Here is an 18814-nt window from a genome sequence, read left to right on the forward strand (position 1 = left end):
TAACAAACTACTTTTTTATTTTGCATTTAGAATACTGAGTATATATATAACTTACATTGCTGGTGCTTAGAAAAAAAAATAAAAATATATATATGCACACACTATTTTTTCCTCCGTTTAACGTAATGCTTTTAAGATGCAAGAAATCTACTGAAAAAAAGAGCATGCTTTCACTTTGGAGAGTGAAAAATTGAGATACACTAAGGAATTGGCCTTCAAACTAGACTTTGAACGCTTCTTCTGGGCAGTCTCTGCATTTTTTATGTCATAGCTGTCATCTATTTCAGAATCATACATAAGTTATGCATTCATTCAAAAAGCTAAAGCAGCACCTATTTAAGATTAATAAAGATTACTATTTCCTATTTTTAATTATACTAAATGGTTCTGTAATTTATACTGAAATGATGGATTGAAAGCAACTACAATTGCATGCAAACTAGCAAAACTAGCAAATTTGGGCCAGCAGTTCATCCATGTTTTGGCTAAGGACAATGGCTAACAGCACATACCTTTTCTTATAACACGTTACACAAACCTTAGTTCAATATGAATTTTATCCAATATATCTTGAAAGAATATAATTAAATTGTTCTTCTTAGGCTCACTGATAGTTTTTGGACAGAACACTTCAAATGGTTGATTTCTGTTACTTTTACTGTTTGTATTTACCAAGGTCTTTCTGCTCTTGCTCACATGAGTAGCATGAGACAATATGGGCTCCTGTCAAATGCTGCAAACTTCTGTTCCAGCCAGGGATGTCTCTAGGCAACAGCTGCTATGTGTAAGATAAAACTTGTATGGAGGCATAGGAGGGATATTGCTGCTTCAGAGGGCTCTGACGTCACACTGCAGTTGTTATGGGAAGAGCCAGGTGGTGGCTCCCAGGAGCAATGGGATACATCTTTTGCTTTAGTGAAGTGTGGTCTTCCTAGGCCTATTTCTGATATTAAATATTTCAGTAGTATTTCCTGCTTGGAGACAAACATATGAACATCCCACTGTTCCATATCCATCTTACATCTAATTTTTCTTAATTACCAGAACATCTGCAATCATGGCACCTAAGCACCCAGTAAATGTTGTGCTCCAGATGGACCCATTTTACTCGTGCTAAAACAAGTGTGTGACACTGCATATGAAGTTAAAACCATATTGCATGAGTAATGGTTGTAATAATATACCCAGTGGCTTGTTGTGCATTTGATGTTATGTAATAGGCCTGGTCCTTTACTTTTTAGGACTCTTGAGATGCCAGCTGCATTAATGGGAATGCAGAATCAGGACAAATTTAGGCATGATGTAAACATATGCAAATCCCACTGAAATCTCTGTTCCAAACCCAGTGTTAGTGCAATTGTGGTTTGAAAATTATGTTGGGTGCCAGTGACCAACAACCCACCCTGCACTGATTTGGTATGCAGTTACTGGGAAGAACAAACCCCAAAAGATAAGTAAACAAACTTCTTTTAAGTAGGTTTCAAATCGTTGCAGTACTCAGCTGTCATAATTAGATTACCTACTGAAATAAAAAGAACTGCACTTGCTTAAACCAAATGAGGATCTGGTCCATGGTGTCAGCTGTAGGATAAGTTCATAGGTTAGACCCTATCATGGGGTAATGATATACACTGATCTGAAGTCCAATCTTCAGACATCAGATAAAGAACTTTAAGGCACTCTTTAATGGCTGTATAAACACAGAGGACCCTACTTTATCTCATATCCCCCATCTAGATCATTTATATGGCTTCAGTTCCCATACTGCCTACATGCCATACTACAGAAGAGATTAAAAATTCAAAGCTGATTCTTTTCTTGCAATGCATCATCAACACTCTTTTTCTGATCATCTTAGCCTCTGTGTAATTTATCCCATGTTTATCCTCACATCATCAAGCTCTGTACGTGTGTGTGGGGATCTGTCTTACTTTAATTAAATACAGAGACTGGGCACACTCCTGAAGTTATTACTTAGATATAACTCCCAGTAGGGACTACAAACTAAACAACCATAAGCCTGTTTCAGTAACCTTTACATTTAAAATACTAAAATTTATTCATATATTTGTGCTATTTGGTTTTGGTTTTTATTTTCAATAATGGAATGAAATAGATTTATGCTAAAATTTGCATGCATCATTGAAGTCACAGTCTTCTTTTTAAATATTTTTTTATTTCCATACCATCATTTAAGTATCACTGTTTTTGAAAAAGGGTTTTGAGTTACATTTTCCAGTGTTAGATTGTACCTCACAACAACAATATTATATTTTTTGAGTTTTTCTAAAAATGAAAAAAATGAACTTCTGCTTTGTTAAAGTCTGTGCCTGATATTTTTCTTTTAATAGATGCAGCTCCTACAGTCAGTGAAGCAAGATGTGCCTTTATATTAGATTGGGTAGGGCTTTTAAAAAATGATCTTATTAACACTGGTAAAGAATTCAGTGGTAAGCTTTTTCCAGAAGATCGTGGCTGTTCCAAAAAAGCATATAGTTCAGAATGATTGCATAGCCTTGTGCTTCAGGGTTTCAGTGACTTTTACCTGACAAAACTGCGTGACTCCATAATAAGCAATTTGTATTTCGTTCACAGTTTAATATAGAACACGATAAATAGTTTTCTTGGCGTGAGACGTGGTTAGTGACTGTGAAGAAGTGATGGGATTGTGTTTGTGCTGGCTACGCAGACGGGCCCAATCGAAAGCTGCTTATTTTGACCTGGGTTCCCATATATGGTGTGTGACTGTCCCGAGATCCCTTTTCTCCGCTAAACAAAATGAAATCCTAGGTGCGTTTTCAGCTCGGGGTTGACTTGTAGCTTTGCAAACCGATCTGCTTTCCTGAAGTATTCCCAATGTACTTGCTGCAAAATAATGTCTCACTTACTGGGATGTAGTAGCCAGAAGATATTTCTCCTCTAGAAGTATTGCTTTCACATTCACAGATTAGTTAATTGAAGGTAAGGATATATTGGCAGTGAATAACCACAGGTTTTTGTAAAGAGAAAAAAAGTTCTGTTTCAATCTGTTTATACAGTATAAAGTTGGGGGGGTTGTTGATTTTTGGTTTTGTTTTGGTTTTTTAAAATTTGGTGCTTTAGACCTGGCGTGGTATTAAGACTTCTTTTTTGGTACTGCGAATCATTACGCTGTTTTCCTCATCATATGTGGATTATGCGCACTGAAAAACAGTGTAGAAAAATTAGTGTTACATGAAGTGAAAGATACTGTCTGCATAGTGGAAATGCTCTGGAGAATGCTGGTCAAATTTAGTTGCTATGTATGTTATAATGTTTTTTTAATGTAATGTATGTATTTTTGAAAGAGTTAGGGTTTTTTTTTTAAATTATGAGCAAGTAAAAGTTCTGTAATAGAAAAGCATCATAAACCCATTTCAGTTTAATGGCTTACTAATTAAATTACTTAATTACCTATTGATTGGTAAAAGCTAAGGTTACTTAATGCACAAATTTAACTCTATGCAACCATCTCTTCCTTCTTTGGAAACATTTTTACGGTCTGTAGGAACAGTCTTTATACCGTTTCAAATTTTAAAACTTTAGTAAGTGATTAGTAAGAATTAAAATACGAATTTGACTATATTTGCAATTGTTTTTAGGCATAGAGATATTTAATGGTTTAAGTGGTTTAAACCATTTTAAAAGTTCGAGATATTTTATTTAATAAATACCCTTAAATTGGAGAAGGCTAGCTTAAATAGTTTTAGCAGACCCTTTCTTTACAAGGTTGCAAGAATCTCAGATATTTGAGAACAAATCTGTTACATATCCAATCAAAACGGCATGTCCGGACGTGCACGCTGGTTGTATGCCTAAGAGCCTCTAGCAGTATCCCTATTTAGCTTCTCTCATTGATATAATGTTGGTGTAATTCCAGTTATTCTATTAGGACGGCTTTAGTTTAAACCCAGTTTACAAGAGGGGACGCGTCTCCGGACAATTCAACTTTCTAAATGAGGCGGGACCCGAGGGATTTTCAGGAGTTTTTCGGGGCTGAGGCCGAGGAAGGTGCGAGGGAGGGGGGCCCTGTCGGCCGGGCAGGGGGCGGAGGGGGCGGCCGGGGGCCAGGGCCGCGCACTTTCCGCGGCGGAGCGCGGCAGCCGCGGCTGCGCTTCGCCCGTGCGCGAAGGCTGACTTCAGACCGCTCAAGCCTCATTGCAGTTGTTGCTTTTAAACCAATAAGGCTGGGACAAGAGAATAGCTGCGGTTTGCATTACAAAAACAAAAACAAAACCCAAAGGGGAAAAGGAAAAAAAAAAAGAAAAAAAAATAAAAAACACAACGCCGCGCCATGGGAGGCGCGCCCGCCGCGCTCTGACCGCGGAGCTGCGCGCCCGCACCGTGAGTACCGGGGCACTGACAGCGGCCGCGGGGCAGGGACGGGCCAGCCGGGAGGACAGCACCGGGAATAAAGGGGGCGGCTGCCGCAGCCCGGCCGCCCGGGAGCGCGGGGTCCCGGAGGGGCAGCGGCGCTTTCCGCGCGCGCGGGAGCGGCGGCGTGCCCCCAGGCAGTGCCTGGGCAGACACACACGGCTGAGCAAACAGACGGCGGGGCTGCCGGCAGCCTCCCTCGGCCGCGCTTTGTCTGCCCGGCCCGGCCCGGCGCGGCCCGGCCCCACCCTGGCTGCTGAGCGGGGCGCGGCGCTTTCCGCGCGTTCCGCCGCTCCGGAGGAGAGCGGCGCTCAATTATAAATCACTGGGCGCAGCAGTTAATTTTGGCCGTAGTTCAGGCTGGGGTTTGTAGGCTTCCCGCAAAACAGATGTTGGGAGGTTCTGTCTATTGTGATCAGCCAGGTTTGGGGATTCTCCTGTTTGATTTCCTCGAGTGCTGCGGTTCGGCAGATAGGAGTAACGTGATGGGGAGATGTTAAATGGGGGGTGGAAATAGGCACGTACGGTACGAAACCAGCAGACCTTGTTGAAAGAGACATGAGAGCGTGAGAAAAATAATAGAAAAAATTGGGAGGAAGAATGCTTGACAGAGATTTTGACAGTGCTTTCTGAAGCAGGAAATCCTTTTGCTTAATATGTTTAAATTTTCCAAACACCAAGGAAAACATGCAGATCCCCACAGGAGAACTTTTCAGGATGACAGAATAAACATCTACACAACTGAAATATCTGACGTTTATTGACGTTTTAGGCGGCTTATTCAGAGCGGTGATCTTAGAACAAGGAAGTTAAAGACCTTCTGAAGTCTCGTTAAATTTACATCTTCCTTTTGAGCAACCAAGACCCACCAAATATTCTCTTGGTGTTTCAAACACCAAGAGGAAGGACTGCTCTTTACAGTGCAAGATTGATTCTGGAAAAATAAAGGTGTTAGTGCACTTAAAAATACTTCTTTGAAGGCGGCTGGGGTTTGGTGTGGTTTTCTTTCTTCTGTAAGCAAACATTCAAAACTGAGGTAAGCGGAAGAGATAAAAGCTTTCCGGGAAAAAAAATGATAGTGTGTTTCGTGTAGTTTGTTTAAATTTAAAAATGAGCACCGGGGGAAATTCGGAATAAGAAGTGGAAATGTGGTGTAGTGTATCATTGGAAGTTTTTAACGTTAGATACCACGTATAAAGATTATTTTATTTTCCAACCCATACTGAGATGGTTCACAAAGCATCTGCCAGAACGCAGACTACTGTTTTGAGGTGTCAAATAAATGAATAGTATTTATATGGATATGCATTGGTAAAAGTACATATACGTGTGTGTAAACGCATTACAGAATTTTAGGTGTATAAACACGTAAGCACATGGCATTTTCATGTTGCTCACAAACCTATGACATGCAGTTTCCAGCCAAGCACCTCACTGCTGTCAGAGTTTTCCCAAGGCCTGGAAGGGTCTGGAAATGAGCAGCCATCCCCTCTCAGCAGTTCTGCGCAGTGACAGACAGATTGAGTCATGCTTCACCTTAGGAGAAAAAAAGAATGAGTAATCATTTTGTTTGAATTGTAATAAGTATGAAATATTTCTCAGGAGCCAAAAAAATCTTGGAAAAGCAGAAAGACATTCTTAAATGGCTGGTCATAATAGAAGCATTGTCACATTGTAGTATTTCTTTCTTAAGGGGAAACAAAGTGTTGGGATTTCAAAATGTTTCATTCATGAGTGTATGAAATGAGCACACAGGATAGCACTTTAGAAGCATTTAAACTGGCAATTAAAAATTTAATAACTGCAATTACTTGCTTTTGCTTTAATAAGTACAATTTGTCTTTGATGAGAATATCTAATGAAAAAGCCCAACCACTTGGAGCCCAGCAATATATGATTATTGGAAGAGGGAAAATATTACCAAGTTTCCTGGGTTGCCAGCAAGGTGCCTTTCTGCAGCCAATTCGCATTTTAGTTTTGTAACATTTTGGCTGTTGAAGCCATTATGTCGGTAGATACCGACTGCGTTGTTCTTGTAGGGAGGTAAAGAGTGCTGTTGGGAAAAAAGTCCCTTTCCCTCCCTCCCTCCACCCCTTTCTAAAAATGACAGATTTTTTTTTTTTCCTAAGAAGGAACACCCTCGTTTGAAAACTGCCATTGTCTTTGAAATTTGCTTCTTTAAAGTAGAACTGTATTTTAAGAGAAAACGTGTGTGCTGGCTATAGTTTTCTGGGTTAAATTCTTATTTTCACTTTGAAAATTTCTTTTCAGCTGGAAAAATGTTTTAAATTATAGCCATTAAAAAAATTGCTCCTAGCAAGCAAAAATACTGTGGAAAACCTGTAATTTAGACAAGTACCTACATTTTATTTGCTCTGTGCTGCTGAAATTTAGAATCTCTTCCCATTTACAGTTTACTTTTCACAGAACATTATTAACTTTTTGGCTTCATACATGATCTTCTGTCAGATGCTTTTGATTTGTAATTTAGCAAAGTATAATAAACAGTGCAAAAGTCATGAATTTTCCTTTGCATCCTGAGCTCTGTGGTAGGGAAAATGTGATAAAATGTGTACCTTAAGTCTTGTTTGATGATCTCTCAAAGCAAGTTTGCCTTCTGGAAATAATTTCTGGGGTTGAAGAGCATGGTATTAACAGATTTAATGTGGCTATTCAGTGGATTGGTGGAGTACTATGTGAGGTTTAACAAAATGAGAGAGACAAATTGAACATCAACAAAACCTACATCTGTGAAGAATTATAAATTTAATTAGAAAAAAGGGCAAACTTAAAAGACCTCATTAACTAATCAGAATTTGATGTTACTGATTTAAGATTCTTAAATGGATGAATTTTAAGTAGCTTTGCTATCATTGTCCTTTTTTTCTCGCCATGTACTACATGGTGCCCAATCTGCAGTCTGTATTAAGGAGAAAGATGTGACTGTTACTGGCAAAAATCAAATTATACAGACTAATGTTTTTGAAGTATTAAGAAGAACGTGTATGCCATTTAGCCTATAAAGCATTTTTAGTTTAAGCAGAGCACTGAGTATGAAGGGGGTGTGACAGTTCCTTTTTTTTTTTTTTAATGTGATCCATTTCTGTCCAGATAAGGCCAAGCATTTGGGTTTTTTCCCCCCACTTTTTATTTGATATGTGAGTTATGTTGCCAAACTTCAATTACCCAGAAACCTGTTGACAAAATGGGAATATATGAGAGAAAGCACAAGCACACACCACCCAGAAATGTTTTTATTCTATGAATTAACTGCTCGTCATAAGTGTGGTTCCTTACTACGTTGTAATTTTGTACTGCACATAAAAAACTGAAAGCATGTGAAGTGTAGCATTTTGTAAACTGTAACTAATTTCAGTCACATCTGTGTCTAATTGTTGTCTGCATTCGCATTCTTGAGAGTAGATTTATTTTTCCTGGACCACTCTGTGGATTCAGCTGACCAGCCTAAGTGAGGATTAGTTGTTTTAAAGTTATTTTGATTAAAGAGTCATTTTTAAATTTGGTAACGTGCAACACATGGTTTAAATAATCCTTGAGACACAAAGGAATATATCTAAAGTATGTCTAATGAAAATGAAAATTGTGGATATGAACTTTCACAAATCATGGGGTGTTGGAGGACATTTAAGGTATATATTTAATTCACTGTGAATGAGCTGGTTATTTTTTTTTTGCCCTGTCCCACAAATGGATAAATGAGATCATTCTTGCTATGCATATACATGAACATGTATATATGTATATAATGGATATATTTTCAAATGTACAGAAGTTCCTATTTTTGTGAAAATTTGGTACTTAAAATAGTGAGGATCACATTTTTTTAAAGTTTGAATCAAGTATGAATAATTGTGTTGTGCATGTTGGAAAATATGGGTTAGTTAAAGCACCCATTTGAAAAAGGAAGTTTTTTTCTAGTACAAAAGATGGGTTTTATAAGATCCTGTGCAAGAAGGAGTGAAGATAGCTCTGTAGGCAAACTTAGTTCTCACCTATAATTTTTTCCAGGTGTTTAGAAGTAACAGCAGAAGCATATCCTAAGGCACTCTGCAGCAGTTTCTGGGGTAAAGAACTAAGGGGAAAAAAAATTCCTTACACCAAAATGCAGAGTTTTGACTCTATCTGCTAGCCTAGTTTGATTTGGCATGCAACGATGTATTGAAAAGCGTGTTATGCAGTACTTTAAGTACCCAGTTATAAAAAGATTGATGTTCTTCAGCATGCATTATTGCATGCTTCTTGACATCATTTGTAATGTTCTTCCTTGCCTGACTGCCCCTAGCAGTTGTTTACTCTTGCTAGTAGTAATTCTGTCTGTGATTAAAAATAACAAAAAACCCACCCTACAGACACATAAGTAGGATTTGCTCGGATGATTTTTATGGCACTTAAAATGCCTCATCTCCCTTGTCTTTGCTCTGTGATCATTTAAGAGATGTCAGTTCAGGTTGAATGGAAACGCACAAGAAAGATCCTCGCTGCAGACATTAAGAGGATATATACCTTGCCCAAAGAAGCTTTCGTGTGCTTTTGTGCTAACAGTGCCTAGGAGTGTATTTCCACCTGAATTTTATCACCTGCTGACAATTGTTACTGCCTAGAGTTTGTTTGTAAAGCAACAGAGTTTTTCTGATGGAATATGAAAACTATTACTCACCTGAGTTATAAAAAGGAATCATTTAATTAAACTAAAAAATTATTGGTGGGCTTTCCAGTGGAAAAAGATTCCTTTTCTTCATGAGCGACCTCAGCGGTAAATTCTACAGCTTCCTCCCATTTATTTAGCCAGAAGTATCCTTTTAACTAATTTTATCAGAAATCTCATTAGCAACTGGAATTTTTAGGAATAAGATGGAATATGCAATAACATGGAGTTTTTATTTTAATTTGACCTGGCTGGAGATGGGCTTCTTTTAGAGGTGTTCTGCAAGGCTGTGTGCTATATGGTGAAGGTCTTTACCATAGGTAGACTTGCCCTTTGTTATTCTCTATCCCTCCTCCCCAAAAAATAACATCATCATCTCCGGCTTGCCTTTGGGGTGAGCTTGACTTGTGGGTTCCCTGTGGCCCAGGCACGGGGGAAGGATGGCGAAGAGCAAAGGAAGAAGAAAACCAGTATGATGAGGGCAAGAATCTGCCAGGACCGCAGGAGAAAGGAGGGATGAGAAGGGCGAGAGGATGCTGAGGGCTCGGGCAGCAGCCGCGGGCGCTGCCCCGGGCGGGCGGCGCGGCGGGGTTACCTTTGCGGGCTGCAGGCAGAGCCGAGCCGAGCCGAGCCGAGCCGTGCCGGGGGAGGAGTGAGCCCCTGTGCAGCTGTCACGGGCCCCTGATGAATCACTATCCCGTCACTTGGCTGCCGTCCCCTGGCGCGGGGAGGAGGGAGAGACCTGCCGGGGAAACAACAGTTGAGCCTTCAATTTAAAGACAATATGCCTTTCAGGGGCACCGCACCCTCCTCCTCTCCCTTTGGATTTAAAGGACAGAATTGTCATCCGTAGTGTTATCCTTTCTTTAAATTAAGGCCTCGTAGTAAAGTGGAGTAATAGAAGCTTCTGTTTGTTTCCCTGGTTTGCAGGTGCAGAAGTCCCAAACGAGTTCAGATGTTGCTGTTTCCTCAAGCTGCAGGTAAGGATTTGACCAAAAAATGCTAATTTTTTGTGAGTCTTCTATTATTTTTTTTTAACTTCAAGTGATAAGCAAAATATTTATTCTTGTTTCTTACATTAAGCAGATGAGTAAGTGCTGGAGCGCAGCTTTTACGTCTGTGCAACCAAGTCTGTAAACCATGAGCACGTAACTTTTCCACTAAATTGTTTGAGTTTGTATTCGATGCAGGCATTTTGAACTCATTGCAGTATCATCTTCTTCTTTTTGTGTAGAATGTTTTAGGTTAAGAAATATTAAATGATCTATGTTTAGAATCTGTGATAAAATTTCAGTTAAAACGCAAAAGCTTCGTACCTGAAAAGACACTTAGAATATTTATACCCTTACTGCAGGAGTAATTTTATATATAATTTTAATAGTCTTTAAAAGAGCCTAAGCATTTCTTTTAAACTGAAAAATTACTAGTTCAAATGCCTTGGAGGCACAGTAACCTATGAAGTTTCTACTGGGAGCAATTACTTAGAATGAGTACGTCAAATAACGCTATCAAAAGTTTCAGCTATAAAGGAACAGAAGGATAGGGAACTTCAGTCATAAGCCCCAACACCAACCAAGAGATATGTCATGGTGGAGATGACTGTTAATATAGGGCTATTGAAAGCGCAAATCTTAAATATTCAGTTGCTTTTGTGCCGCTTAAACGTTTAATTTTTGCTTTAGCTGGGAATTGCTCTTTCCTCATTTTGACTAAGCGACAGCTGCTGAGGCACAGCAGAGTGCTCAGGCACACTAACGCCTGTATGGACTCACTGTACCTCGGTCAGATCCCTTTCCAATTGGGCACGCTTTATGTAATCCACAAAGCAAACAAGTGAGCAGACATAATAATGTTTTAATGCTGCATTTGTTTCAAAGGAAACAGAGGAACAATTAAGTAGTTTGCCAGAGTAAACACATACATCAGGAATATCTCATTCCCTGTCAGTAGATGATAGGTTTCCACAATTGCTTCAAGTGTTTTATTTGTTTTGGAAGTCCATTGTATTGCCACTGAGTGGTAAATCTTGAAAAAGCAGAGTGTTAATTTGTTTTTAAGAGAATATATGTCTTCACATGTTGGCGATTCCATCTTTGTACGTATTTTGAAAATGCGAGATTACACCAAATTTTAAAGTGCAGTGCTTGGAATCTAGATTTTATATAGTTACAAGCTGCAAAAATAATTAAAGAAGCTGGCCACACATGTTTGGGGCTACAACATGAGTTAAGCACTGGAGAAGATCAAGTTGGGAAAAGTAGCTGATTTTTTACTAAGTGTTTCTGGGATGTTGATAAATAGGCTGCATCTTATAAAGGCAGCTCCTCTGTAATTCATGTTGACTTATGTCACTAAAACGAGTTGCATCTTGTTTTCAGGTCTATGGAAATGCAGGATCTAGCCAGCCCACACAGACGACTAAGTGGTAGTAGTGAATCCCCCAGTGGTCCAAAACTTGATAACTCCCATATAAATAATAATTCCATGACACCCAATGGCACAGAAGGTGAGCCAGCTTTTTTTTTTCAGTGTTTCATAATTTGTTTATTCTCCTTTTTTGCTTTGGTGTTCTTACAGTCAGCAAGCTATATAATGTTTTACTATTTTAGGTGTTCCGTGTTTATTCATATGGTACATAAAGGCAATGTTCAATGTTTATCAGTAGTTACTATTATCAAGTTTCAGCAATAGCTTTCATTACAGGTTTATGTTTCTTTCATGGAGTTTGAGTGGACTGAGCAGGTAGTATGTGCAGAGCTTAAATTAAAAAAGGTCAAAAAACTGAAGTTTAATGATGAGAGAGAAGAAGTTAGTGTTTACAATTTCCATAGTACAAAATGTAATTTTTCAGTCTTTTTTTGCTATTTTGGTATTTCTTTATATTCTCACTTTCTGCAAGCTCCTAAGGCTATGAAAATTTTGTCAAGTAGGCTAATAAAACTGAGTGTTGAAAGTTCCTCAGGCTAGCTTGCTGCTCTGATGGAGTGGCCAAAATTCAAACAGGTGTAGTAATTCAATGGGGTAAACTGATACCTATTTCTCAAGAAGCAGTCAGGCAGTTGATAAGTTATGTTTGTTCTCAGTAGAATACTAACAACAGAACAACCTAACAGCTTTGCCAGTAATATAATACATCTATAATACATATAATAATACATGTAATGAAACACAGAAGAGTTTATGAAAGAAGCAGCAAAAAATGCTCTTTCCTGTAGCATTTCTGTGGCAATAATGGGAAAGATCATATGTGACATTTAACTAGTTGTGTGAACAGAGATTTAATGCATTACTAGAAGACAGAGTCATGCAGGGTCAGTGTTGCTATTCATATAAATGTATAGGTAAACTGCTACAACTGTTGTAGCAAATATATGAATTTTTTTTTCCTGAGAACTGGGTTGTAGTAATGCTGTCAAACTCTATAGGATTATGGACATGCATTTTTCCAGGAAAGGCACATGCCAATCAAACAGATGTTGTCCCCCACTCAATTCCCCACATATCTTTGTTATTCATTGTAATTGGAGTCCTTGATAGTGGGGACAGTTTATGGGTTATCAGATTAACAGGGACTTGTGCCAGACTTGTGTGTAATTTACTTTTTGCTATTGCTGTAAAAGTATTGCTTCGATCAAATATTAAGCTGTTAAAAAAAAAACCAAAACAAACAAACAAACAAAAAAAACACCCCACACCTATTTAAAGGATAAATAAAGTGCTTACTGTGCTCATGGAGTTTAAGCAGGAAAATATTTTATGTCCTTAAATGAATCTTCTTCCTTTAAAATAAACAAGTATGTTATTATATTTTTATATCATATTACCAGGTATGTAACACTTTTGGTACAGAATAAAATTGCCCTTTCAAATTAAAATTCCTCTACCTCACAGAAGTCTTCGTTGTAAACTTCATGAGCTTTTCTACCTTCTATATAATGTGAAGGTCCTTTTGTAGCAAAAAAAAAAAAAATAGGCAGTGTTCCTTGAAACGCTGAAAGATGTTCATCGTCTGACTTGACTTTTTGTTCGATGTGTAGGGCTGTGTGCATCCACTCTGAGAAATGCTTAATATACTTCATCAGAAAATGAGGTATATGTTGTATCTATTAATACACTGACCTCAGGTAGAAAATAATTTTGAAAGTAATATCTCAACTTCTAGGTAGGTATCAGTTTGTTGAAGGAAGTCAATTAAACCATGGTAACTTATTTGTCTGACACTAGCACTTTCCAGTTTAAAAGAATTTGGAGTGAATTCTGCCCAGAAAGCTCTAACTTGCAATAGATGTTTGCCTCCTGAGACGAAGCCAAACGGTTTTCTTTTGTCTGCCCTTTTCCCTCAGGTGACATGACCCTCCTCAGCACTGCAGACTGGCTGCTCAGCCCTAGCACACAGAGCCCCGCAGGTTTGGGTGCTGCAGTGGGCGCAGCAGGCGTGGGCACTCAGCATGCGATTGCGGATGTTGTTCCAAAAGTGTCCTGAGAGAAAGCTTGTGCTTGGCGGTTCTGCTCTCAGCTCTCTAATTTGAAAATTCCTGTCTCTGATTGCTCTTAAGTGACAAAGAAAGAAAAGTTTTTCAAGGAAACTAGTAGAATAATTTATTTCAGAATGAGATGTGTACCAAGAGACAAAATTTGTGAGTGAAGCAGATGCCTAAGAATCTGAAGGTGGAATTTTTACTGCTAATCTGTTTTATCTTGAGAAAATGTTTTGTTAGGCTCCTTGAGCTGCTAAAGAGACTTAAGAAGGAGTGGGGTGATTAAAGCAAAAGTTTCCTAATTTTTTTTAACAAAGGTTGAAGTAAAATTATTTTTTCTGGGATTCTTGAAGCAGAATCCTGCTGAGACAGGAGTGGCTGATTGTAAGGATCACCAAACTCTTTCTAGATGCTGCGATGTGGTTTGCTTGTTTGTTGCACATGGAGTGGAGATGTGGGTTGCTGAATCTTCACATGTCAAACATAATATGTGAAATCAGCTTCTACCATGCACACATTCTCACTAACGTGAGAGAACCCTCCTTCCCTAGCATAAGAGATCTTCATGTGACTGAGAAGAAGGGCCTCTAGGTATTTGCATGTTATAAATATCTTGTAAAGATATGTTAAATTTGATTTGACTATGGGTGTGATTTTGACAGGTTTCCATACCCTGAAGCACAGGATATGTTCACTAGATGAGGGGAAGGGAAGAAGAAAGAAGAAGGAAAAAAAATACCTGTCCCAAAGTGAAATGGCTGCATTTCAAACAAATGTTCATTAATTCCTCTAAGGCACATTTTCAGACTTGTCTTCTATTGATGTTTTTCTGCAGGACGATGTGGTTGGAAGATAGCTCACTTTGTTAGCCAATATTTTTAGCTTCACAACTAGCTGTAAGTTTTCAAAGCACTGAATGGGGATTTAGTTGTGTGATTGAGTCTGAATTTAATCTCTACATGCAGCTTATATATAATAACTCTTTGTGTGCTTAATTTCTATTTGAGAGAGCAAAATTCTTCTCTTGGCCAGGCAGCATGGTCTTCACTGATGAGGAAGTAACAAGGAAATTATAGACCTTGACCAGACTGAAATTTCCCAGGATCAAATGCAGAGGACTAAAATGTCTGGCTAAAGGCACTCAGAAAAATCAGGCCTAGTATGCCAAGGTGATGCTGACTATATAAATACTACAGTATTTGAGGTTTTCCTGTTCTCTTTAAGTGTATTTCCACAACATGCCCTCTATTGTAGAAAAGAGCAGGCGCTGGACACCATAAAAATTATGGCCTTGTATAACTTGCCTAAGAAAATCTCTTAAAAAAAATTACTGGAGTAGGGATCAAAATGTTCATAGTTTTGCCTTATCTCTAATCTTCCTTTGCCAGTGAATTGCCATGGTGGGTTGATACTGAAGGAGTTAAAGGAACAATAACAACAGAAGCTCATAAAATTGCCATTCATTAAGTTTTATCAGACAGCTGGTGGCTTTTCCAACACAGTGCCCACTTTGGTAGATACCCTTTAGAGGGGAAAGGCCGTGAGTAATCAGTAAACTTGAAAGGAGTAGGAAATCTGTTTTCCATGGCAGACAACTGCGTCCAGTTTCTGCCTACGGTGATCTTTACTTTTATCTTAAGAATGTAAATCAAATCTGATGGATGGCATAGAGTGAGAAACAGAAGCCTGTGGCCCATCATGATGATGTTTCATGCAACTGAAATGGAAAAGAATAGATGAGGATTGGGAGAAGGAGCTGTTATTTTCTGAGAAACTTCTCTTCATTTATTTAAGCAGTACAGACCTGCTACTTCCCTTTTATTTGAGTGTTCAAGAAGGAAGGAGGGAAGGCATTGTCATATCAAGTGGGAAGGGAAAATGGATAACAAATTGAAGATCAGATTTTCAAAGATACATAGGAAGGGAGGCTTCAAAGGGAGTTGGACATCAAAAATCCTTTGGAAAAAAATGATTCTCACTCTTTAAGTACCTGCTGCAACATGAGAATGAGATCTGACACAAAGGCAGTCAAAGCTCTCCACTATGAGACTATCTGATTTGTGGCCATTAAAAAGGTTGTTTTAAGTCTACTGAACATAAATCCATCTTCGGGGTTTCAAAAGGCAGCACTGTGTGGTATGTTTGCTGTCAAGTTGCAGTATTACAGAATGGAGAAAAAATTGTTTTCAGTATTTCCTAAAGTAATGGGGGAGTAAGATGTTAAAATCTATAGAGAGGGTAGAGCTGGTCATTTTTATGGCATGTGACGTAGATTTCTCTAAGTAAATTACGTTTATATAAATTATACTTCTTGAAATTCTAGCAATACTTTGTAGCACTCAAAATAGTCTTTCAGTATTGCAATTAAGCAATTCAGATTGGCAGTGAATGATTTTTAATTTATTCCTATTTTTTTACATTGTTTGGTTTTTTGTGTGCTTTGGGATGCAAAATTGTGGTAGGTGATGAGAATCAGACAAAATAATGCTTCTTTTGGTGATTCTGGTTGGATTCCAGTACCTTTTAATTACTCATGTTGGGAATTCCTGCTAATTTTGTATGCTGAAATTTCTATACTTGTGTTTGCACTGAGGAGCTTGATGGTATGAAACTTGTAATTGGTGCCTCTGTATTTAGACATCCTGAAATAATAGCATGCTAAAGGTAGATGTAATATTTGCTTTTTAGTAGGGTATTAGCATCAAGAGCGGTGGATGCTGACTTCTTTACTCATCCCAGAAGGGTGCAAGAGGACTGTTGTTGGGCCAGAGGCAAAAGCTGCAGGGGTCCTGGGCTCCCAAAAGCAAGCTAGGGGTCTGTAGATGCTAGTAAGAACCTTCCACCTGATGTCACTTCTGGAGGAAAAAAATCAGATACAGCTGATTTATGTGAAGGCAAGGGGCTGACTTGGACTATCCTTTCTTCCCCGCTTTCCACCTTTTTTTCCTTGCTGTATTACATTGGCTTCCTTCCAGACTCTTACCTGTGCTTTTATTCTCCTGCTTCATCAAGAGTCTTTCTGTCCTGAGCACATGTAGCATAATGCTCCATTATTCCTCTTTCATAGGCATTTGGCCAGTGAAATGACTTGTCCACTTCTCTGCTGACTCAGTTGAGCAATTCCTGTTGCAAGGTCTTGGGGAAGAGAGTGGATAATAAATATTTATTTACGTACGGTCTTTTCTATACGTATGTGCATCCATTTTTGAAAGAGTCTCTATTTCGGTTTCCTCCGTAAGTTTTTCCTGAAAGAAAGGACCTCCTTTAAGTGATAAATGAATAGCAGTACTGGTTCCCACAGGCATTTGAGGTAAACAAAATACTCCAAATGACAAATTACTTTAAAAAAAAAAAAAAAAAAAGGAAAATCTTAGAAGCGCCACTATTTTAATAGCATTTATTTTTGAAAGCTTCTCATATAAATGTTCACAACATATGCTGTTTCAGACAGTGGATGAAGTGTGCTAGTGTGAGAGTACCCTCTGAGTGTGTCCAAGGGCCCCAGAGTGGTTGTGCCCAGGCTGTGGGATTCAAGGACCTGTGAGGATGTCCACTTCTTTTCTGAAAACTAGCCCCAACACATCATTCTAGGGGTGGTGTCTTTCCAGTGGGAGCAGCCTGTTATGCACGTGTGTCTACAGCTGTGTGATTCCATACAAAAATGTCATGTGTCATTTGTCATATGCCTGGGCAGTAACACAGATGAGAAGGAAATCCAGCCCCAGCTGTCACTGTGCACCTGCAGAAGGAACAGAAGTAGAACATCTTAGTCAAACATCACACCTTAATAGGGTAGTATTTGAAGAGACTTAGCAATTTCAAATTTGTGGCTTGATGATGTAGCATTTGCATTTGCACCTTATAATCTTCTGATGGATTTTGCTTGTCCCAAGTAGATAAAAAAGCATGAAACGTGGTTACACTTTGGGGTTAGCCATGTCATTTGACTGCTGGTCAGTGAGTGAAGTACCTCTGTCACCAGATTTGATGAAATGAGCTCGGGAATTTGCTGCTGCAGGTGCTAGCTGGAGGGGAGCAGAAGCTAGCACTATCTCTCTTTGTCCAGGTGAATTTGGCTTTTAGTTTGTCCGTCCTGGAGTTCAGACACTGGCCAAATGTAGACCATATTATTTCCCCATTTATGAAAAGTCCCACCTACTTCGTCATTGTGCTTCTGTCTTCATGAGATAGTTATGTGTCTTGTACACCTAAATGGCAGAGCAGGCTTGACTTCTCCATGCTGCTCTCCTGTTCATTTGAAGATCTCCATGTTCCCAGACATAGTGAAGACAACCTGCTTTGCCCTCAATGGCTGGGCCTGTGATGTCTTGTGGTCATTTTGTCTGGCTTTAGTTAAAGAATATGAATACTGTTTGGGAAAGCTGCAAATTGTTAAACATGTGCATGGTCAGATTCCCAACTGAAAAGAGGAAAATAAAAAAGGAAGTAGAATAGTCCATGACACTTCTAAAAGGATTGGTTTTGGATATATGCTGCCTCCATTTGCAGGGGAGAGATACAAATATTTGGTATAATTGAACATGTGACTGTGAAGGGATAAGAACCTTAGTTTGACTCAGATACTCTCATCTCCCAGCTGCAGTGAATTTTAAGCCTAGACTGTACTTGTCAGATAAAAATCCAAGTTGAATCTTGCTTAGCAGCTACAAATACTGTCCACCTTTGTGTCTATCCAGATGTTTTTGAATTTTCTTTCTGGTTTTGCACTGTAGCAGTGACACCATTTCTTTGTAAATTTAAGGTTTTTACTGCTAGATGAGGAGGTACAAGGATGTTAAAGCTCTTTAATCTGAAATGCATACGATGAAGATGAGAGTCCTGGGGGTGTATGTGGTAAAACCTATGTGTTAACCACAGCGCAAATATTGGAGAAGTTTTGAAGCCTCTCATATCAGAGGAAGGGAAAGCAGGGAACAGTCTGGGCTTGAACTAGAATGTGCTGCTTTGAGCAGGGACTTTTTTTTGAAAACCATACAAAAATTTAGGCTGGAAATTACCTTCTGGTAGTTTCCAGACAATGAGTTTCAGGAAGAGTTCTCTTCTTTGAGAAGCAGTAACAAGTAAGTTTATCAGGCTTCATGGTCAGAAGCTGATGATTTGATAATCTGTGATAGAAAGAGACAATAATATCCTGGATATGAATTAGTGTAATTGAATAGCCTGTAAACTTTTTATAATTGCAAGATTCTTCACTACAAACAAAGGGTTGTTTGAATAAAATAATGGAAAATATAATCAGCTTAGAAGTTTAAGGTAG

At 38.8% G+C, this 18814-nt stretch overlaps 1 protein-coding gene across 16 annotated transcripts in view; it reads left to right on the forward strand.

Annotated features, from left to right (window-relative positions):
• The window catches only part of EYA1 (EYA transcriptional coactivator and phosphatase 1), a 147486-nt gene that overhangs the window by 51568 nt on the left and 77104 nt on the right, over window positions 1-18814 (forward strand). For 7 of the 16 annotated variants that reach the window (XM_039702893.1, XM_039702894.1, XM_039702898.1 and 4 more), the window contains exons 2-4: window positions 9989-10038; window positions 11437-11564; window positions 13402-13464. In XM_039702893.1, coding sequence (XP_039558827.1) covers window positions 9989-10038; window positions 11437-11564; window positions 13402-13464 — 241 coding nt within the window. Of the gene's footprint in view, window positions 1-2796; window positions 2962-3414; window positions 4030-4311; window positions 4363-9988; window positions 10039-11436; window positions 11565-13401; window positions 13465-18814 lie in introns of those variants that run through there. The other 9 variants (XM_039702901.1, XM_039702902.1, XM_039702904.1 and 6 more) reach the window with 4 other exon arrangements.

This window comes from Passer montanus, unplaced genomic scaffold (assembly GCF_014805655.1).
Source record: "Passer montanus isolate IOZ18808 unplaced genomic scaffold, ASM1480565v1 scaffold16, whole genome shotgun sequence".
Lineage (NCBI taxonomy): Eukaryota > Metazoa > Chordata > Aves > Passeriformes > Passeridae > Passer > Passer montanus.